The sequence below is a fragment of the Lithobates pipiens genome, unplaced genomic scaffold, assembly GCF_037356315.1.
Source record: "Lithobates pipiens isolate NorthernLeopardFrog02 unplaced genomic scaffold, aLitPip1_a1.2 Scaffold_16, whole genome shotgun sequence".
Taxonomy (NCBI): domain Eukaryota; kingdom Metazoa; phylum Chordata; class Amphibia; order Anura; family Ranidae; genus Lithobates; species Lithobates pipiens.
In genome coordinates this window covers 398,004,722-398,023,140 of record NW_027507748.1, presented here as the reverse complement: position 1 = coordinate 398,023,140, position 18,419 = coordinate 398,004,722, and the positions used below count along the sequence as shown (strand labels likewise).

The 18,419-nt window shown below is 36.9% G+C and overlaps 1 protein-coding gene across 6 annotated transcripts in view; it reads right to left on the bottom strand.

The window, feature by feature from the left end:
* The window catches only part of AUTS2 (activator of transcription and developmental regulator AUTS2), a 1,910,865-nt gene that overhangs the window by 95,413 nt on the left and 1,797,033 nt on the right, over positions 1-18,419 (bottom strand). For all 6 annotated transcript variants that reach the window (XM_077482318.1, XM_077482314.1, XM_077482317.1 and 3 more), the window contains one exon: positions 16,033-16,081. In XM_077482318.1, the coding sequence (XP_077338444.1) occupies positions 16,033-16,081 (49 nt within the window). The remainder of the gene's footprint in view (positions 1-16,032; positions 16,082-18,419) is intronic.

The following is an 18,419-nucleotide window of genomic DNA, read 5'->3' as shown; positions in this document are numbered from 1 at the left end:
ACAAATAATCAATCTTAAAGTGGTGTTCCAGCCGCAATTTTTTTTTTTTTTTTAAGTTAGCAGCTACAAACACTGCAAGCCTGCGATGTCGGCCGCCCGAGGCCAATCCGTCCATCGGATTGGCTGCTGGCTCCTCCATCTTAACGAAAGGAAACAGGCCGTGGAGCCTTGAGGCTTCACTGCCTGTTTCCTACTGCGCATGCGGTGCTTTGTGAATAACCCCATTGTTTTCTGGGACACACACATGTGGAATAGGAAGAGGCAGATTAGGAAGACTGCCTAGCAACAGAGGTTTCAGGTAAGGTAAAAAAAATATATATATATATATATATATATATATATATATATATATATATATATATATATATATATATATATATATATATATATATATATATATATATATATATATATATATATTTATTTTTATTTATTTTTAAGAATATTAATGCAATTTTTTTATTTTAGGGTGGCCCTCCACTTTAAAATAGTACTATTCCTTTGCGTTTATTGAATTTGTTTAAGTTAATTGAATCTGTGTATTTAGACATAGAGAGCAGTTTTTTTAAATGATTAATGCAAATGCATTCAATGGCTGTCATAGTGAAACAGATAGTGGTTAAAGCCTAATGCCCCGTACACACAAACGGATTTCCCGTCAGAAAAAACTTGGATGGTTTTTCTAACGGAATTCCACTCAAGCTTGGCTTGCATACACACGGTCACACAAAAGTTCTCTGAACTTTCGCCCGTCAAGAACGCAGTGACGTACAACACCATCACGAGCCGAGAAAATGAAGTTCAATGCTTCTGAGCATGGGTCGAATTGTTTCCGAGCATGCATAGGAATTTGTACAGACGATCGGAAATGTCCGAACAGAACTTTTTCCAACCAAAAAATTTAGAACATGATCTCAATCTTCCGCCAGCAAAAGTCAAATGGAGCATACACACGATCACAATTTCCTACCAAAAGCTCTCATCGGAGTTTTGCTGGCAGAATTTCCAATCGTGTGTATGGGGCATTCGTGTTTTTTTTTTTAACAAGAACAAGGGACAATACCTAAGTTTAATGAGAAATGTCTTTTGTGCTAGTGCAAGCAGATTTGACAAGAGCCGGTGACAGGTCCAGTACTTGTATTAACCACTATCGCACTAGAAAATTATGGGTATGAGGGGGCAGAGGACTTTGGATTTCAAATAGGATGGCTGGCACCAGCACAAAAAACACTTCTTTTTGCTGCTTTTTTGCAAAATGTTGCTTATTTTTGCTCTGGCGCGATAGGATCCTGGGTAATCATGAGAAATGTGTATTTACACATAGATCATGCCTGGTGATTTACATATATTTGTCAGGATTTTCCAGACATGCAAAGCTGATTGGCCTTCAGTGCCAGTGGGTATGACTAACAAAATGTAGGAGTCAGCCCCTTGGGAACATGTGACACACTATTTTGTGTTTATTGAACCATATCATTCAAGGTGTTTTCATTAATTATGTAATCATGCTGTGAAGGGATATAAGATTTTTCTACTGGATCTTTTTCACCATTAAACCCAGATTAAAAATTGTACTGCTATTTTGGTGTCCTTCATGTACCAAATGTATTTGTATGTCACTATACCGTACCTCTTCCTGATGCATTGTTACTCATGTATCTACTTTTTATATTCAATAATGATATAAAGTTAAAAAAAATCTATTTTAACTGGGGATCCACCAGCTAAAACTGATAAAACACCCCAAAACATTTCATAAAGTATATGAATTAGTCTGCCAGTTTTGGGAAACACCAGGCATTTATTAAGGCCTCTTTCACACTAACGTCCCGTTCAGGCCCGCCTGTCAGTTTTTCAGGCGGACCTGAACGGGTGCTCCATAGAGCTCTATGGAGCGTCGGATGTCAGCGGTGACATGTCCGCTGACATCCGACCCGCTCCGATCCGAAAAAGTGTGACGGAGGAAAAAGCTATTTTTCCATCCGTCTGCGGATCGGATCGGGTGACGACGGGCACTGCGGTCCGTCGTCATCCGATCTCCCATAGGGGAGAGCGGCGCTGTGACAGGTCCGTCCCTGCACAGTGTGCAGAGACGGAGCTGTCATCTCCCTGCTCAGCGGGGATCGGCGGAGTGATCCCCGCTGAGCAAACGGACATCCACGGGGCGGATCAGAACTGATCCGCCCCGTGTGAAAGGACCCTTAAGTAGAACTATAGCCAAAATGTATTTTTTTTCAGATTTTTTTTCCCATTGCGGAGATTTCCCTTCACTTCCCATAGCCAAACAGGAAGTGAGAGCAAATCCATGCAACTTAAGGGAATTCCTTGGTGACTCCCAGATCACTAGAACTAGTGTCCCCTTTGTAAAATGTCCCCTCTATTACTTTTAAAGGGACAACCCAAAATTTGTGATTTTCTTTTACTTTCACTTTCAACGATAATGGTAAATAGTACAAATCAAGAGGGTGAATCTCGGAGTATCCGACGGACCAAGTTCTCCAACTTGTCTATAAAATTTTCTGACAACATGCTCTGATCGGACTTTGTCCGATCATGTGTAAAGAATTCCAATCGGACAAAGTGCCACGCATGCTCAGATCAAATTCCTAGACCAAAGCTATTGGCTACTAGCCTGAACGTAGTCCCGTCGTAAGGAAATAACGTCATCACGTTAAGTACGATCGGATTTTCTGACAACTTTGTCCAACTGTGTGTATCCAACAGTTTCGGACAAAATCCGTCTGACAAAATCTGACGGATTTGGTTGTCGAAATGTCTGACCGTGTGTACAAGGGCTAAGAAAAGTGTAGGGGGTGTTGATTTCTCATGGTTGGGAACAGGCAAACCTTGTAAGAACTCCAGCAAAAATTGAGAAAAATGTGTCTTTGTTTTCCCTATATCCCGATATGTCCTATTACATTCATGCCAGGCACAGAGCCTTGTGCCTCTTGACAAAAAAAAAAGCTCTACAAGATGCTAACATGCAGTATTGAAGATAGCTTTCTATGGTGACACACCGAGAAGAGGAGTAGCAGAGAGCACCCACAGGGGACCCCAAAAGGGGGAGAATGGGGGCTGCTCTGTGCAATATCACTGCACAGAGTAGGTAAGTATACCATATGTATAATTTTAAGGGAAAAAAATTGAGCCTTTACCATCACTTTAATCATGTCTGTATGTAAAAAAGCTTAAAGTGGTTGTAAACCTAGTTACACCACTTTTACCTACACTGGAAATATCTCGTAAACCTGCATGGTTTAGGAGACATTTACCATATGAGCTTGCGCCAACCTCATCATGCATGCACACTGAAGAAAGGGCACGATCGTGCCATTTCTAAAGGGCCCGTGCCGTGAGCGTTGGCTCCCGTACGTATGTGAATAAGTGACGTCATGCGACTCCAGCCAGTCACAGAGCTGGAGTCCATGCCCCAGAAGAAAGAGGGGTGAAGATGAGATACCACCACCAGTGGGGACATCACGGGCTTCGTTTGCAGGTAAGTGACACATTATACTTTTACTTTGCAGGAACAAAGCGGAAGTAAAACCCATTGGGGTTTACTTCCTCTTTAAAGGAGTTGTAAAGGAGTTGTAAAGGCAGAAGGTTTTTTTAATCTTAATGCATTCTTTGCATTAAGATAAAAAGCCTTCTGTGTGCAGAAGTCTCCCTCACCCCCCTTATATTTACCTGAGCCCCATCTCTGTCCAGCGATGTCCATGAGCCCCTCGGCCATCCAAGACTGTCCCTCCTGATTGGTTTAAACACAGCAGCAGCATTGGCTCTGCAGCTGTCAATCAAAGTCAGTATGCCAATTAGGAGAGAGAGGGGGTGGGGCCAAACAGCAGCTCCATGTATGACTGGACACACAGAGTTGCAGCTCGGCTCCGGTGCCCCCATAGCAAGCTGTGGGGGCACTCAACAGGGGGGAGGGGCCAGAATCAGAGAAGAGGGACCCAAGAAGAGGAGGATTGGGGCTGCTCTGTGCAAATCCACTGTTTTTTTTTGTTTTTTTTTAACAAGACTTTACAATCACTTTAATAAACCCGTATTTTTAGGAGAATAAAAATGTACCCTTGGTGTATATATCTAAACATAAAAACAAAGAATTAAAACTCAAAATATCAAAACTTTTTTTTTCTGTTTAAAAAAGTATGAAAATTATACTTCACCAGTTTAATTTGTGGGATTTTAAAGCCTTTCTATAACTGTTTATTTAAGAGTAAAAATACAACAAGCATATTCCATAAACTCGAAAAACCCATGTATATTTTATACACCTGAGCACATGTGCAATCTGCTCTAAAAGTTTGACATTTCAAAAAGTTCCGCTACACTTCAATTTACTTTGCCATGTATCTTATCTTACTCAAACAATCTAATTGCCACCCAATCTTTCAACAGCACATCATCTTAGCACCTAGCTGACAGGATCGGCATTCACCTGAGGGCCTCATTAGACTATAGCAGTTCAGTGGGACAAAAATACCTCAACAATACCTGCTCAACACCCAGGCTGCTGACTGACAAGCAAATAATTGGGCTAAACAAACCCAAAAGCACTGTGCAGCTGCCAGAAACCAGTGTGTGCTGTGACTCTTCCACAATAACAGTCAGTAGTGACTGGTTAACGTCACAGCAAATCTTTGAACAGCAGATAGTGGTGACACATGGCAATGACAGCCTTAGAAATGTCATGCTAGTTACTTCAGAGACTGAAGTCTCTTATTCAAAATGGCTTGAGGAAACTGAAAATATTACACTATAGGTAAGCAAAAACCCACATGCATCATTTTATTTTATTTTTTAAACAAATGCACATTACAGAATTTACAGAACACAATTAAACATCACTAATTTACATCAATTTTATTTAAACAATCTGCTTTTGCCGAGACAGTTTTTTCACCAAGCATTGTGGTTATTTAGCCTTCGGACCAGAACTGTGTATGATAACAAAAAAATGTGGCCACCAAAGCTGATTACGCACTGCAGCACTTCTTTAAAGGATCAGCACACAAGGTACACAAGTTTCCTTCATTTTAAACATTTAGAAACAGATTTTGCCTAAAAAATAATTATATCTTCTAAAATGTTCAACCCTGGTTTAAATAAAGAAACAACTATAGAGATAAAATGTTTGACATTTAGTTCAAAGCAACCAAGTACTCTGCCTACAAAAGTCAAACACGTATCAGACACTTTAAAGTGGTTGTTATATGTGTGCTTTTGCCATATGCAGATTTAGCACAGGCATATAAGTGGCAGACAGAAAAACCAACCAGCCAGGCAAAGATCCCTTTAAAGGAACAACAGTAACTGGCAGTTAAAACGCATTCTGGATGATCAATTCTTCCCCTGAGATTGGTTGACCATAGTTACAATTGCCATGAACAATCGCAACAGAAAACCAGGATTCACTTGAATCCTTCTGTACAGCAAGTACAAATCTAAACCCAGTAATCCACACACAGACAGCAGCAGACCACTCTAGCCAGTTGTGCCCAGGGGCAATAGCAATCAACTGAGTTGGATTCTTCCTATGGATTGCAGTGCTTCCTCTGGGATAAGGCCACTGCTGGAGATGTTTATCTGTAATTCCCCCACCCTCAACATTATCATGCAATCTTGAAATGTCTGTATATTAAAATAAATAAAAACATAGACTGCTATGGCTGAGTTCTCTTTTTGAAGATATTATTTGCCTTGCCTTCATCATTTTACTACTTTCTGAGTCATTGTATCCAGATCATCAGTTCAATTCAATTGAAGAAGATTAGCTGTCAAAGCTTACATACAGTACTTCTAACTTGACTATTTGATGATACCTGCATTTTCAACCAAAACATAGTGTATATTGTCTGCTTAATCTCATCCGCATAAGAATGATCTTTGCATGTTATTTCCTAATGATTTCCCATAATGGCACTAACCAATGTTTAAGTGATTTTATTTAGATTTTTCCTAATTGTGACTTCCATCAATTTCTTGGTCAGAAAAGGGATCAAAATGATTTGCTGCTATGTGCATATGTACCAAGAACTTCTGGATATGTGGAGACACATGGCACTACTCATAAAGCAGTGCTTGGTACCTGAGGGGCACAAATCTGTGTAAGTGTTCATTCAGTTAGCAATACTTGCCCAGGAATTTTGGACAGCCTGGCAGCAGATCAGGGTGGCATGGGAGTGTAAGAAAGGTAAGTAGATGCTCCTTATGAAGAAAGGTGAAAATGGGTAAGGGTAAACTACAGTACAGTTTCACTTTAACATTTAAACACCAAAACTACATTACATTTAGATGATCCTTGAAAACCTCTTCAGAGAAGCCTATTCTGCCCACACCTAACAACTGTACTTTGATTTTCTCCATCAGCTCATCCCCCACAGTTATTACCTTTTGGATCATTTGACCCTTCCTTCTAGACTGTAAGCTCTAAGGAGCAGGGCCCTCTGATTCCTCCCGTATTGAATTGTATTGTAACTGTACTGTCTGCCCTCATGTTGTAATGCGCTGCAAAAACTGTTGGCACTATATAAATCTTGTATAATAATAATAAATAATAATAATATTCTTGAACTGAATCTCATAATATCCAAGTTATTAAAAATAATTCTAGGGTTTGTTTATACGTTCACACAAAATTCATACATTTTTCTAATAGAATACATATAGGTAAATGTGTGGATCTGTGTGAAAGTTCTGTGAAGCTTGGGTAAAAAACAAAAATATATAAATACACCCTTACATAATTTATTGTAAATACACAAATTTACATAAAGATAAAAAGTGTATATTTTATACATATTGAAACTTGCAATGGAACAGAAAGATTCTGGGTAGGTGTATTGAGTTGAATCCCATTAAAATATCTTTGTTTCATTGTCATATCTAGAAAATGTGTTTACTGTATGTCTAATTTACATGACTGTACTCAACAGCAAAGCATTGAAAGACATCCAGTTCAATTGTTCCCAACATATGAACAATAATTAATGTGTTGCAAGCTGTATTCATTCCTAGAACTAGTGTTGTTTCACGTTACCATGTTTCAAGCATCGTTTAATGCTGTAACCAAGATGTAGAATATTTAGATGTTCTCCCCCCTGTTAACGGCCAGCCCAAGCTCAATAGGCAAGTCACTCTTGAATGTTCCTCCAGAGCCTGTTTCCAAGGAGACTGTGCCCTCAGAGAATAAGTAACCTGAGCTGCACCAGCCCCCTATTATCTTTTGACAAGATGTTGACTGTTAGAGAATGCCATATCCCTTGGGATTGATAGCTTACTTGGAATCGAAAAATGGTCGTGCCAAACATGTTCTCCATAACTGGCACCCACTTCAACATAACAAAAGAATGACAATTACTGGATTTACAAAGCTTGCGGCAATCTTGCTTGGAGGTGCCCACTTGTGAAAGACTTGTAAGAACTAGCCTCGGTCTTAGTTTCTGATACTGCCGTGTCACCACAACAAGGTAAAACCTATGCACTGCAAAGTATTCTTTGCAATAAAAGAACACTTACCAAGTTTAATAACATTGAACACACAGAGGCATATTTTTTGTAGTGATGCAACCATCAGGTGGTGTAGGAGTTGACAACTGCTCGACTGTGAGCACTAGGGTGAGAACAAAACAACGTAGAAACAGTAATAGGATCTTTTAGGCATTAAAGAAAAAAAGTGTTCATGCAGTGAAATAAAAACTAGATTGGCTAGATTTGAATTTCTTCATTTTTTGTACTGTTCATGTTGTTTCATTTACACAAGGACAACACCAAGGCTGTCCAAACAATCTCTGTCTAACATGAACCTCAAAGTGAGGTAACAGGAATGTTTAACTACTTGCCGACCATCTGCCATCATTATACGGCGGCAGGTTGACTCCCCTGCGTGAATCGCCGTAGCTTTAGGGGTGCATCGCCAGAGCAGATGCATGTGACTGGCGGCCACGATGCCTGCGACATATGTGATCGCTCCTAGGAGAGCCAGAATGGGGAGTAGAGAGAGATCTGCTGTTCCCAGTGATCAGGAACACTCCCCCCACAGTTAGAAACACCTCCCTAGGACACACATAATCCCTTAATTATCGATAGTGTTAACCCCTTCCCTGCCAGTGACATTTATACAGTAATCAGAGACTATTTTTAGCTCGGATTGTTGTATAAATGTCAACAGTCCCAAAAAAGTGTCAAAAGTGTCCAATCTGTCCACCGCAGTCGCAGCCCCACTAAAAATCGCTGATCACTGCCATTACTAGTAAAAAATGAATAATAAAAATGGCATAAATATATCCCCTACCAATCAATATGCACTTATTGCAATTTATTTTACCAAAAATTAGTTTTTTGGATATATATATATTACAGAAAAAAAGTAAAAAATATATTTTTTTTGTGCAAAAATTTTCACTCTTTTTTGTTTATAGTGCAAAAAATAAAAACCGCATGGGTGATCAAATACCACCAAAAGAAAGTTCTAAAATTTTGATTGGGTACAGCATCGCACGATCGCACAATTGTCAGTTAAAGTGATGCAATGCCATAACGCAAAAAATGGTCTGGTCTTTAAGGGGAGAAATCTTCTGGTCCTTAAGTGGTTAATTACTGAAAGCACCAGTTCTCAATGGACAAGCAAAAATTGCATTTGCCACACCTTAGAGGTCAATTACACCCAACATGTATATTTCAGATTTGGATTGGTAGCTGTGGTTTCAGTCATCCAGCAACCTCTAATATCTGATTAAAACTAGTAGTTGTTAACATCTTTGTGCACTTGGCCAAAAAAGGATATCTCTCCCTTGCAACATATTTGCTAAAATATTTGTTATTCTACACTTTAGAGCACCATTTAAGAAAGCCTCATTATTTGGTTTTATCACTGCCACAGTAGGCTCTGAAAGCTCTTATGTCCCATACACACGATCGGATTTTACGACAAACAAATGTTGGATGTGAGCTTGTTAGCTGAAATTCTAACCGTGTGTATGCTCCATCGAACATTTGTTGTCGGACTTTCCGCCAACAAATGTTGGCTAGCAGATTCTCTAATTTTCCGCCAACAAAACGTTGTTGTCGGAATTTCCGATCGTACACAAGTCTGATGCACAAAAGTTTACACATGCTCGGAATCAAGCAGAAGGAGCCACACTGGCTATTGAACTTCCTTTTTCTCGGCTCGTCGTACGCCTTGTACATCATCACGTTCCCACATTCGTAATTGTTGGCCAACATTTGTGAGACTGTGTGCATGCAAGACAAGTTGAAGCCAACAACCTTCAAATAAAATTCCACCCTTTTGTTGTCGGAAAGTCCAATCATGTGCTTGGGGCATTAGTTTCCATCAAGTATTTTTAACCTCTAAAACAAAATGTCAATGTTTCATAGCAGAGGAGATAAAAGGTCCAACATACAGTAATACTGCTATCCCACAGTCTCCAGGGAATAATTTCAATTCCTCGAAGGACTTGCTTACTTAGCGCTATTTTTTAGTAAACAGTACAGGAATTATAATCGCAATATAGTGTTTGCGATTACCTTTCAGATCCCCATACCATTTAGAGAAACCCATACCATGCCATGTTATCAATATAAATATATGGACTAGTTACATCATTAGTAAACATTAGTTATTCTTTGGGTGATCCTTACATTTTAACAGCAAATGCTGTCTGCAAAACATAAGCAAGAGGAAATGTGCTGAGTTGTAACATTCTAAAGCATTATCTATAAAGTTGGATAGTAGGATGCCTTAAAAATGTATAAATTCGTTTAATAAATTTAATAATATTGGTTCAGCATCTATGATACAATGGGTGAAAAGCAACAGATAAGAGAGACTAGTGCTTTCAATGGACTCTTGAAGAAATCCAAATATGTGCACTTACTGCAATCAGCCAATTAATGTGTGCACTCAAGGCTATTCTCCTTCCAAAAGAACACTTGAAAACAATTTGCTTTCCAGCTTGCTATCTTTTAAGCAAAAGTTTGCACTAAGCAATTAAACAGCTCATTCAAGCTTTATTCAACACACCTTATGCAAACAGACATTCTGTAGGAGTCACTCACCAGCTGATAGCTTGAGTGTGTGTGTGTCTGTGTGTGTGTGTGTGTGTGTGTGCGTGTGTGAATACATGTACTCAAAGGTGAAGCAAGAATCATATTCTCCACAAAATCCTAAGAATAATAGCACTGATAACCCTAGGCTCATAAATACTTTGTTGCTGCCTTTGTTCCACTGAGATAAAATACAACTCAGATTAACAATCTAGCTCTTTATATAGCCTTGACAACCATTCACTTGGAATTAGCCTTCACCTCCTGGACAAATTAGAGCATGATGTTGGCTCATTAAAAAACATTGATGAAAGCTATAAAAATCAAAACAGCATGAATCCACAAGCTTAAAATATTGCACCTGATATCAAGCTGTTAGAAACAGTTCTGATACATGGTCAGATCTTCTGACTGATAGAACTAAAGGTCCAGTATTTGGTTGTCTTGTAAATTACTGTTGAGAATCATGGAAATACACAGTATATCCCAGGGAGTTAATAAAATCTTGCAAACCCTGGTCAGATGACTGTGCTTTGCAAGGACTGGGATTCAATAACGACTCACAGAATCATTAATGAATCCTGAAAATGTGCCAGGTATGAGCAGGCATATTTGCTAACTGACCAATTACATTGTAATTAGCCATGACATTAGGGTTGCATCATAGCTAGACCAGTTAAAGGCCACTAGAGGCATAAAGAGAGAGGAATTATGTCTTGCTCAGGGATTCTGGCATTTCCAAAACATTTCCCAGTCTTTTAATTATGTTTTAACACAAGTGAGCCAGTAAAATAAAATGCAAGCTACACATGATGTGCAAATTGCAGTAAACCAAAACAACCAATCCGATATAATCTCTTAACTGATGTGAAAACAGTCAACTAAACTCACAATGCTTGAGATATACTGCATATTATGTAATACACTGTCTAATTCAAATTCCAAACGATAACAAGAACTTGCTTGACAGAACTTCTTTAAAATTTAATGAAATGTTTAAAACTTTTACAAAACTTCTGTAATTGGCCAACAAATATCTTTTCCCTTATAAAAGTGAATAATGCCCTTACAAAACCCCTTCCACATTGGGACATCAACTGAGTCTGAGGAAAATCGTGGTGAATTCAAGATACTGTGAATGAGGCTTGGTATAACTCTTCCTGCCTGGCATTCTAGGTGTTAGATCTAGCCCTGTATGTTTTGCACTTACTGAATCTTGCACATGACCATTACCCTCTGCACTGCCTTACTGTATTATTCCTGGATGTTATCCAGAAATATTCGTTTCTATCCTAAAATACCCATATTTGCTCAGCAAAAATATTATACCTGCTTCTAATGTCGTGTACACACGACCGGACTTCTCGACAGCAAAGGTCCAACGGAACAAATCCGTCGGACAATTTGACTATGTGTGGGCTTCATCAGACCTGTCAAAAAATCAGACAGACTTTGGATTTAGACTCGAAATATCAGTTTGTCTGTATGCTAGTCCAACAGACAAAAACCGACGCTAGGGCAGCTACTGGCTACTGGCTATGAACTTCCTTATTCTAGTCTGGTCGTACATCATCACAGTCAAATCCATCAGACTTTGGTGTGATTATGTGTAGACAAATCCGATTTGATGAAAGTCCATCAAAAATCCGTTGAAGAGTCCAATGGAATTCAGTCCATTAAAAAGTCCAAAGGAATTCAGTCTGTCAAAAAGTCCGGTCATCTGTACATGCATAAGATGACTGCCACTCATGGAAAAAGAATTCCGGATGGCTGCACTACAATTCTGAGATCCAAAATGCCTTTATTTGTATAAAATCATGAATAGCACAAAATGTGCAAGCAGGGGAGGAAAGGCTAACGTGTTTCACACATATACGGTGCTTTATCAAAGCCACTCATGTAGGACTTCTGCCTTGCAGCATGTGGGTCCTCGGTTCCAATTCAAGTTTTACAGAATTTAGATGCTCAAAAGCAAGCATGAAATCATGTTATACTAATACACCATAAGATTATTATAAATGTGTAAACCTTTATTTCAGCGAGAGTAAAGTACAGTAATATACCTGATCCAAAGCCTACGCCACTACTCTAAGCCTAAAATAATTTCAACCAATTTATCCATTTCACTTATTGACCCCACATTCTCTCGGAAACCTAAAAACCTTGGCTAAACCAAGCAGGCTTTTAACATCATCCTTTCGTGACCTGCCTTGCAGGAAGATTCTTTACATAAAAGGACTTAGCTTAGTCTGCCTTGTGCATCTAGCACCTTGTCATGTCATCATCCATATCCGACCTAACCCTGTCCCATTATGCTTAGACCCTGCTCTTAAAGGACCTTGCACTTATCAAACAGCAAATACAATTACCCTTCATTAAGCTGACGACCTCGGCAGCAAAATATATTTGACTAGGATAGTGGGGGATGAAAAAAAAGGAGTACAGAAGTCTTATGTAAACAACCGAACAATACAGCTTTATCTTATCTTGAGAACGTATTGCTGCTTGTCTGTGACTGTGTGCTTTACTGCCAAAATAAAATAAATTGAATCAGCTCACACATGATAGCATGTTCTTTCCTAAGTCATACTAATTGCTTGGCTAATTGATGTTTGTTGAACTTTCTCCATTTCATTGAGTGATTAGGTACAAAGCTAACAGTTGACATCTGTAGGCGCTTAACTGGCGTCTGTAATTACTGTTAATGTTAAATAATTGTTAGTTAATTGGAATGGTAACTGGCTGAATGGAATCCAGATTGTGAAGCAACAAAAAAAGAAATCCTTTTTTAAATAAACATACATATTCAAGAAAAACGTTTTAACACGGCTGTGAAAAGCCACCAATGGCCTTCAAACTTGCAGTGTTGCTTTTCTTTGACAAGGATCAATATGAACCATGGGCAAACTCAAGGTTTAAATGTATATCGCTTAGTATTAGAATATGTCACTTAATAGGCTGTAAATCTAATTCTCGCTTATATGAGGGCAGGTTTCCCAATTTGGAACCTTTCAACGTATGTATTCTTTCCTTATTCACCCTATCTGATAAGTTCCAAAACTTCAACAAACCCCAGTAGCAATAGCAAGATTTTCTCCTGATATAAATGTTTTTTTTTTATAAATGTTTTTTGTTTTTTTTTACAGTTGATCATGAATGTACCAAAAAAAAAAAAATATATATATATTTTTTTATTAGCAAGATGATCATCTAAACACAGGATTTTTTGGAAGATTTTAACAAAACATATTTTCATTGCTACAAAATAATCACTAAAGGCTATTATTGTATCATATTTTTTCTAAAGGAATTGGAGCCCTTGTAACAGCAAGATGCAAACTATTGGTGCAAAACTATTCATGTATACAAGTGTCATTGCTCCCTTAACCAGAAAAAAAAATAATATAACAAAAACATTTTGATCTATCATCTTATACAAAGTACACCAAGTTGGCCTTTCTACTATTTGCTAATGACCATTTTAATAATGCGGTCAGTCCAACTTCAAAACAATGGTACTACATACCCAAAGAAAAAAGAAAATAGCTTGAATCAAAGCCAAGACTGGAAAACATTTATACTAGGAAGAAAACAGTTGTATCGCACAACTGTCTTCCCTCAATGAAATACAGTGTTTCCTTTTCAATCCATCCCCAAAGCTTGTGCACAGGAGGCCAAGTATATTTAACACATGTCAACACTGTAGATATCTACGCTGTACAGATTGCTTTAAAGACAACACGAAAGAGTTAGAAAATGCTGATACAGCAATTAACTAGTCTTCAGATTCCCTAGGATTAAAGAGTGTTAAACTGCTAATCTAGGAAATCTCATTAATCATACATAATGTATTGTTCTAATTGGATATCGATGTCTAAATCCCATTTACAAACCTTGTACATTCAGAATGCCGTGTGAATTGCGGCCTTTTAGAATACAGATATGGTTCAGACAGGAGAAAATTGACCTTCCTTTCAGCGTGTTCTTTGCTCTTGGCAACATAATGCGAAAAAAAAACATGACTTTTAAAAGCAGGCGAACCTGCTTTGTTTAAGAACTTAAACATGATGTTCATCAATCTGACAGCTTCTTGACAGCATTGTCAACTACCTATCTACCAAATCACTGAACACACTGCAGCCAAAACCTTTCTCGTCTCACACAAGCATTACACACAAGAGTACTTGCACCTGTTTTTTTTTAGCTTGAATTGATACTATCAAATAGCAAAGGATTTTCTTTCAAGTTGTTTTAGATTTGATGTTTACAGTGATAATCCTATGAAAAACTCCCCTTAGGCATTTTCTACTCTAATTTTTTTCTCTCCCCAAAAAAAATAATAATAATAATGTGAGTAAGCCTAATTCTGTATACATTTTTTTCTGGCACCTGGGCTATGTATGGAGTACTAACTCCTTTCACAGTACCAGTAAGAATTAGCATATGGCAAGAAAAAGAGGACTCGTGAACAGAGAAGAATAGACCCATTTTAATGGAAATAGAGGCCAAAAGAATCTACCATCCACTAAAAAGCTTATTTGTGTATGGATTCCCAAGCAAAGCCTAGAAGAGCTGATGTTGATTTTAGAATACACAAAGAAGCTTTAATCCTTTCAAGGGAACTAAATCACAACAGAGGAGAGCTTCACAAGAAAGTCTTGCTGTCAAGAATGCTTATTCAAAACCAAATAGATGCCACAAATCAAACCCTGTAAGTAAACACAAATAGAAATATGGGAAATAGGTTTGACAGAAGAAAAAGAAAACTGAGGGAAGGGAACAAGGGATCCTCTTCATCAATCACGCCTCATTCTTAGTGGAGTGGGTCCTTCACCCCAGAAACAAACCATCAGGTAGGAATGTTGATTGACCAGGCTGCCTTTCATTCTAGTTATAGCTTAAAAACCGCCTCAGAAAAACTTCAAATATCTTAGTTCATTTTAAAAAATACAATTAAATGTAATATATACATTCCAAAACTTTTTTATGCGCCATTTACATTGTTGTTTAAACTTCTGTGCCTTTTTTTTCGAATGCTTTTGATTTTTTATTTCCTTTTGTGATTTAGTTTTTTTTTTATTTGATATATTTTTGTGCCATTTCCTTAGTTTATGTCTTTTGTCTATTTGTTAATGAATACAACAGTATAACTAATATGATAAATTTTACACTTACATAACAAACTTGCTTTACAGCATTGTTAAAAGACCCCTGTTGTGGCATTAGTTGAAAGTTCATTGTAGTGTTTATGTCCACCACATGCCCCATTTGACTATGAATATTTTTTATAGGCAAGCAATAAAAATTAAGGATTTTCTTTGCTGGCAAATAGCTTAGCATACATTAAAAGAGGTCTTAAGACAAACTGCCTTAGTCACAGCACTTAAGGCTTTGTGAAAATAGGTAGCACGCCATATACTGCACAAGATATTTAATATAGATAATATGTACAAAGTCAATGGATGCTATTAGTAAATGGATGGAAATCGGCTGAATTTTATTAATCATTTCTGGTTTAATGTGCAGATGACCAGTGCTATAAAGAATGACTTTAATAGACACGGTATTGTGGCTTTATCCCTTTTGGACACATTCAAAAAAACAAATTATATATATATATATATATATATATATATATATATATAAATATATATCTATATATATAGATAGATAAATATATCTACCTATATCTATCTATATATATAATATTTTTTCTACTATCTCTAATAACAAGTGTGCAATTAATCTACACTCTTGTGTAAGTTTGTAGTTCTAACATTATTAGGGTTTATAGTATATAACCAATATTAACTGTGATTTTAACATAGCTACAACAGTCAATGACAGCTGCATCAATATATTACTATTTTGATTATCCATGTGCACGTTAAAGGAATTAATATGACTAAAAGAAAATGGCAAGCTACCCAAAGTTGATGCATATAAAAAGCCAGAAATAATTACAATTAATGACAAACTTACCATTTTTTGAGATGGTGCTGAAGAATTTTTCTGAACTGGCATCTGAAACCTAAAATGTAAACAAAAAAAGGCATTTTACCTTTTCCGATCATGGCCACTTGCATTTTGCATATATATCAATAATGTATCAAATTTACATTTTATTGCAAAATTTCCCATGAATTACACCCTCTTTTATAAAAAAAGTTTTTTTTTTCATATTTTCAGATGTAAAACATTTATTTTTCTTTCACAACAAAGGGTCTAAAGCTGCACTGCCAAGTACATTTCCACACGGTGGTGCTATTTAGCTATGCATTCCACAAAGTGGCTTTCGCCTGAAAAAAGGTTTTACGAACACCAAATGATGTTGTTTCCAGGCCCATGCACTTTCTTGATGTGCTGTGTTACCAAATGTGATACAGCTGAAGTGGTGCAGCGGTGTTGTGGTTTCATAGACACATTATTTTTAATTACTCTGTCTCTCTTGGCTCAGCACATTTCTGTAACTCTGGGATGTTTCTTAACCCACAGCAGTTATGCCAGAATTGTTATTGCATTTGGGAGCTCCTACAAAAATTTGAAATCTCAAACTATTGTGCTTATTTAACAAGACAGTGAAGAGAGCAAAGATGTTCCGTAAAAAGCAGTGATCCATTGTAATGAGTCAAATTTCATCTGTCATTCTATTATGGCAATCTCTTCAAAGAAAAAAAATAAAATCTATTTGCCTGCTATAGGTTAATGCTTATTGTGCAGTGCTCCTAACTAAAAGAGCCTGGAATATGTATTTAGAGAACTATAAAACTGGAAATGATGCATATAAGCCATATTATGCATCATTATATATATCATTATATATTATGCATTTCATCTAAAAACAATAGTTCCTTAAATATTACAATGAAATAAATTATCACACACGTAAAACATGCCCCTCCATTTAAAAACATTCTTAATTTTACTTTGATGAAGGCCTTTAAGGATTATTTCTTTATATAAAATTTTCTATTTTTGACTATGCTTTTATTTGTGGTGGGATTTACACTAGTATACTTTTGCAAGCAGTATTTGCCACTGCGAGAACATGTGCATTTCTAAGGCCGCTCCATAGAAAGATGGAATATTTGAAAAAAAAAAAGAAGCCCTTTCACACCTCCATATGACGACTGACTTCATCAGCAGCATTGATTTGCTGTGATCTGTTGGAGGTCAAGGGTCACTGACTTGACCACAAACTAAGCAGCTCTAGACAGCTGAAGAGGTGCTGGAAATCCTACAGATCTGCAAGCCTGAGTAATCCTTTGTATAATACAACTCATGATTTCTTTTTTTTAAAGAATCAGCCCATAAAATTTTCGGATCACTTGTACCACTATTATTAGAGGTGCTAATTTAACCAATACCCACTAGATGACAAAGAAGAAGAAAGGAGATAAAATTCCAAATGCGTGCTATAAATTGCAATACAAAGCATTTTCTTGTTGTTTTTTATTATGTGCAAAAATATGACAAAATACGATCAAAATTATGCAAACATTATCCTGCATCAATATTAATCCTAATATATAGTGAAGAAAAATATAGCTATGTGTTAAAAGAAAAATGTAATAGAATTAAAACTGGAGACAGCTAACACTCAAACAGAGGCATTTTTGGGTCCAATATATTAACACTATTTTTTATTTTTATTTTTTTCTCAGAAAGGCAAAGAGATATCTGCATATACAACTTTCTTTGCCAAATTCAGAACAATTTATCATATAATACTGAGCTATAACAACATATTTATACACTTATTAACTACTTGTACCAATACTCCACATCTTATCGGGATCTCTTTTCTTTTTCAAGTAAATATACCCATTTACCGATAAAAAAAAAATGTTTTTGTAAACTAATTATAGATTGACCTGATTGCACCACTTAGACCAATTATATTTCATAAAATGTTTTAATGAGAAACAAACAGCAACCAGAGACGGACATGTAACCGGACAGTCACTATTTTTTAAATAAGAAGCAGTGTTTTATGAACTATTATCTAGGTTGGGCCTAGAAGAAATAAAAGTATTTACATCATTCTTCTGAAGCCTCACCAGAAAATAAATGTATTCTCACACTATTATATAGAATTTAAATTTCTCAGTTTTTGCCTGTATGGAACTATTACATTTTTTTACCTTTCATATATATCTTGGAAACCAAAATCCAAACAAATTAATAATCATATAAAATCCCCAATAATTTAAACTATAGTAACGTTTATTTTCGCACCTTAGGCACACTTTATAAGGGATCCCATTTTACATTAATAACAACAATATATTTGTGCTGCATATAAGGGAAAAACTACGAACGATGTCAAGATCGGGTACGGTCAGTAAGTACAGTGTATGTTTCCAGTT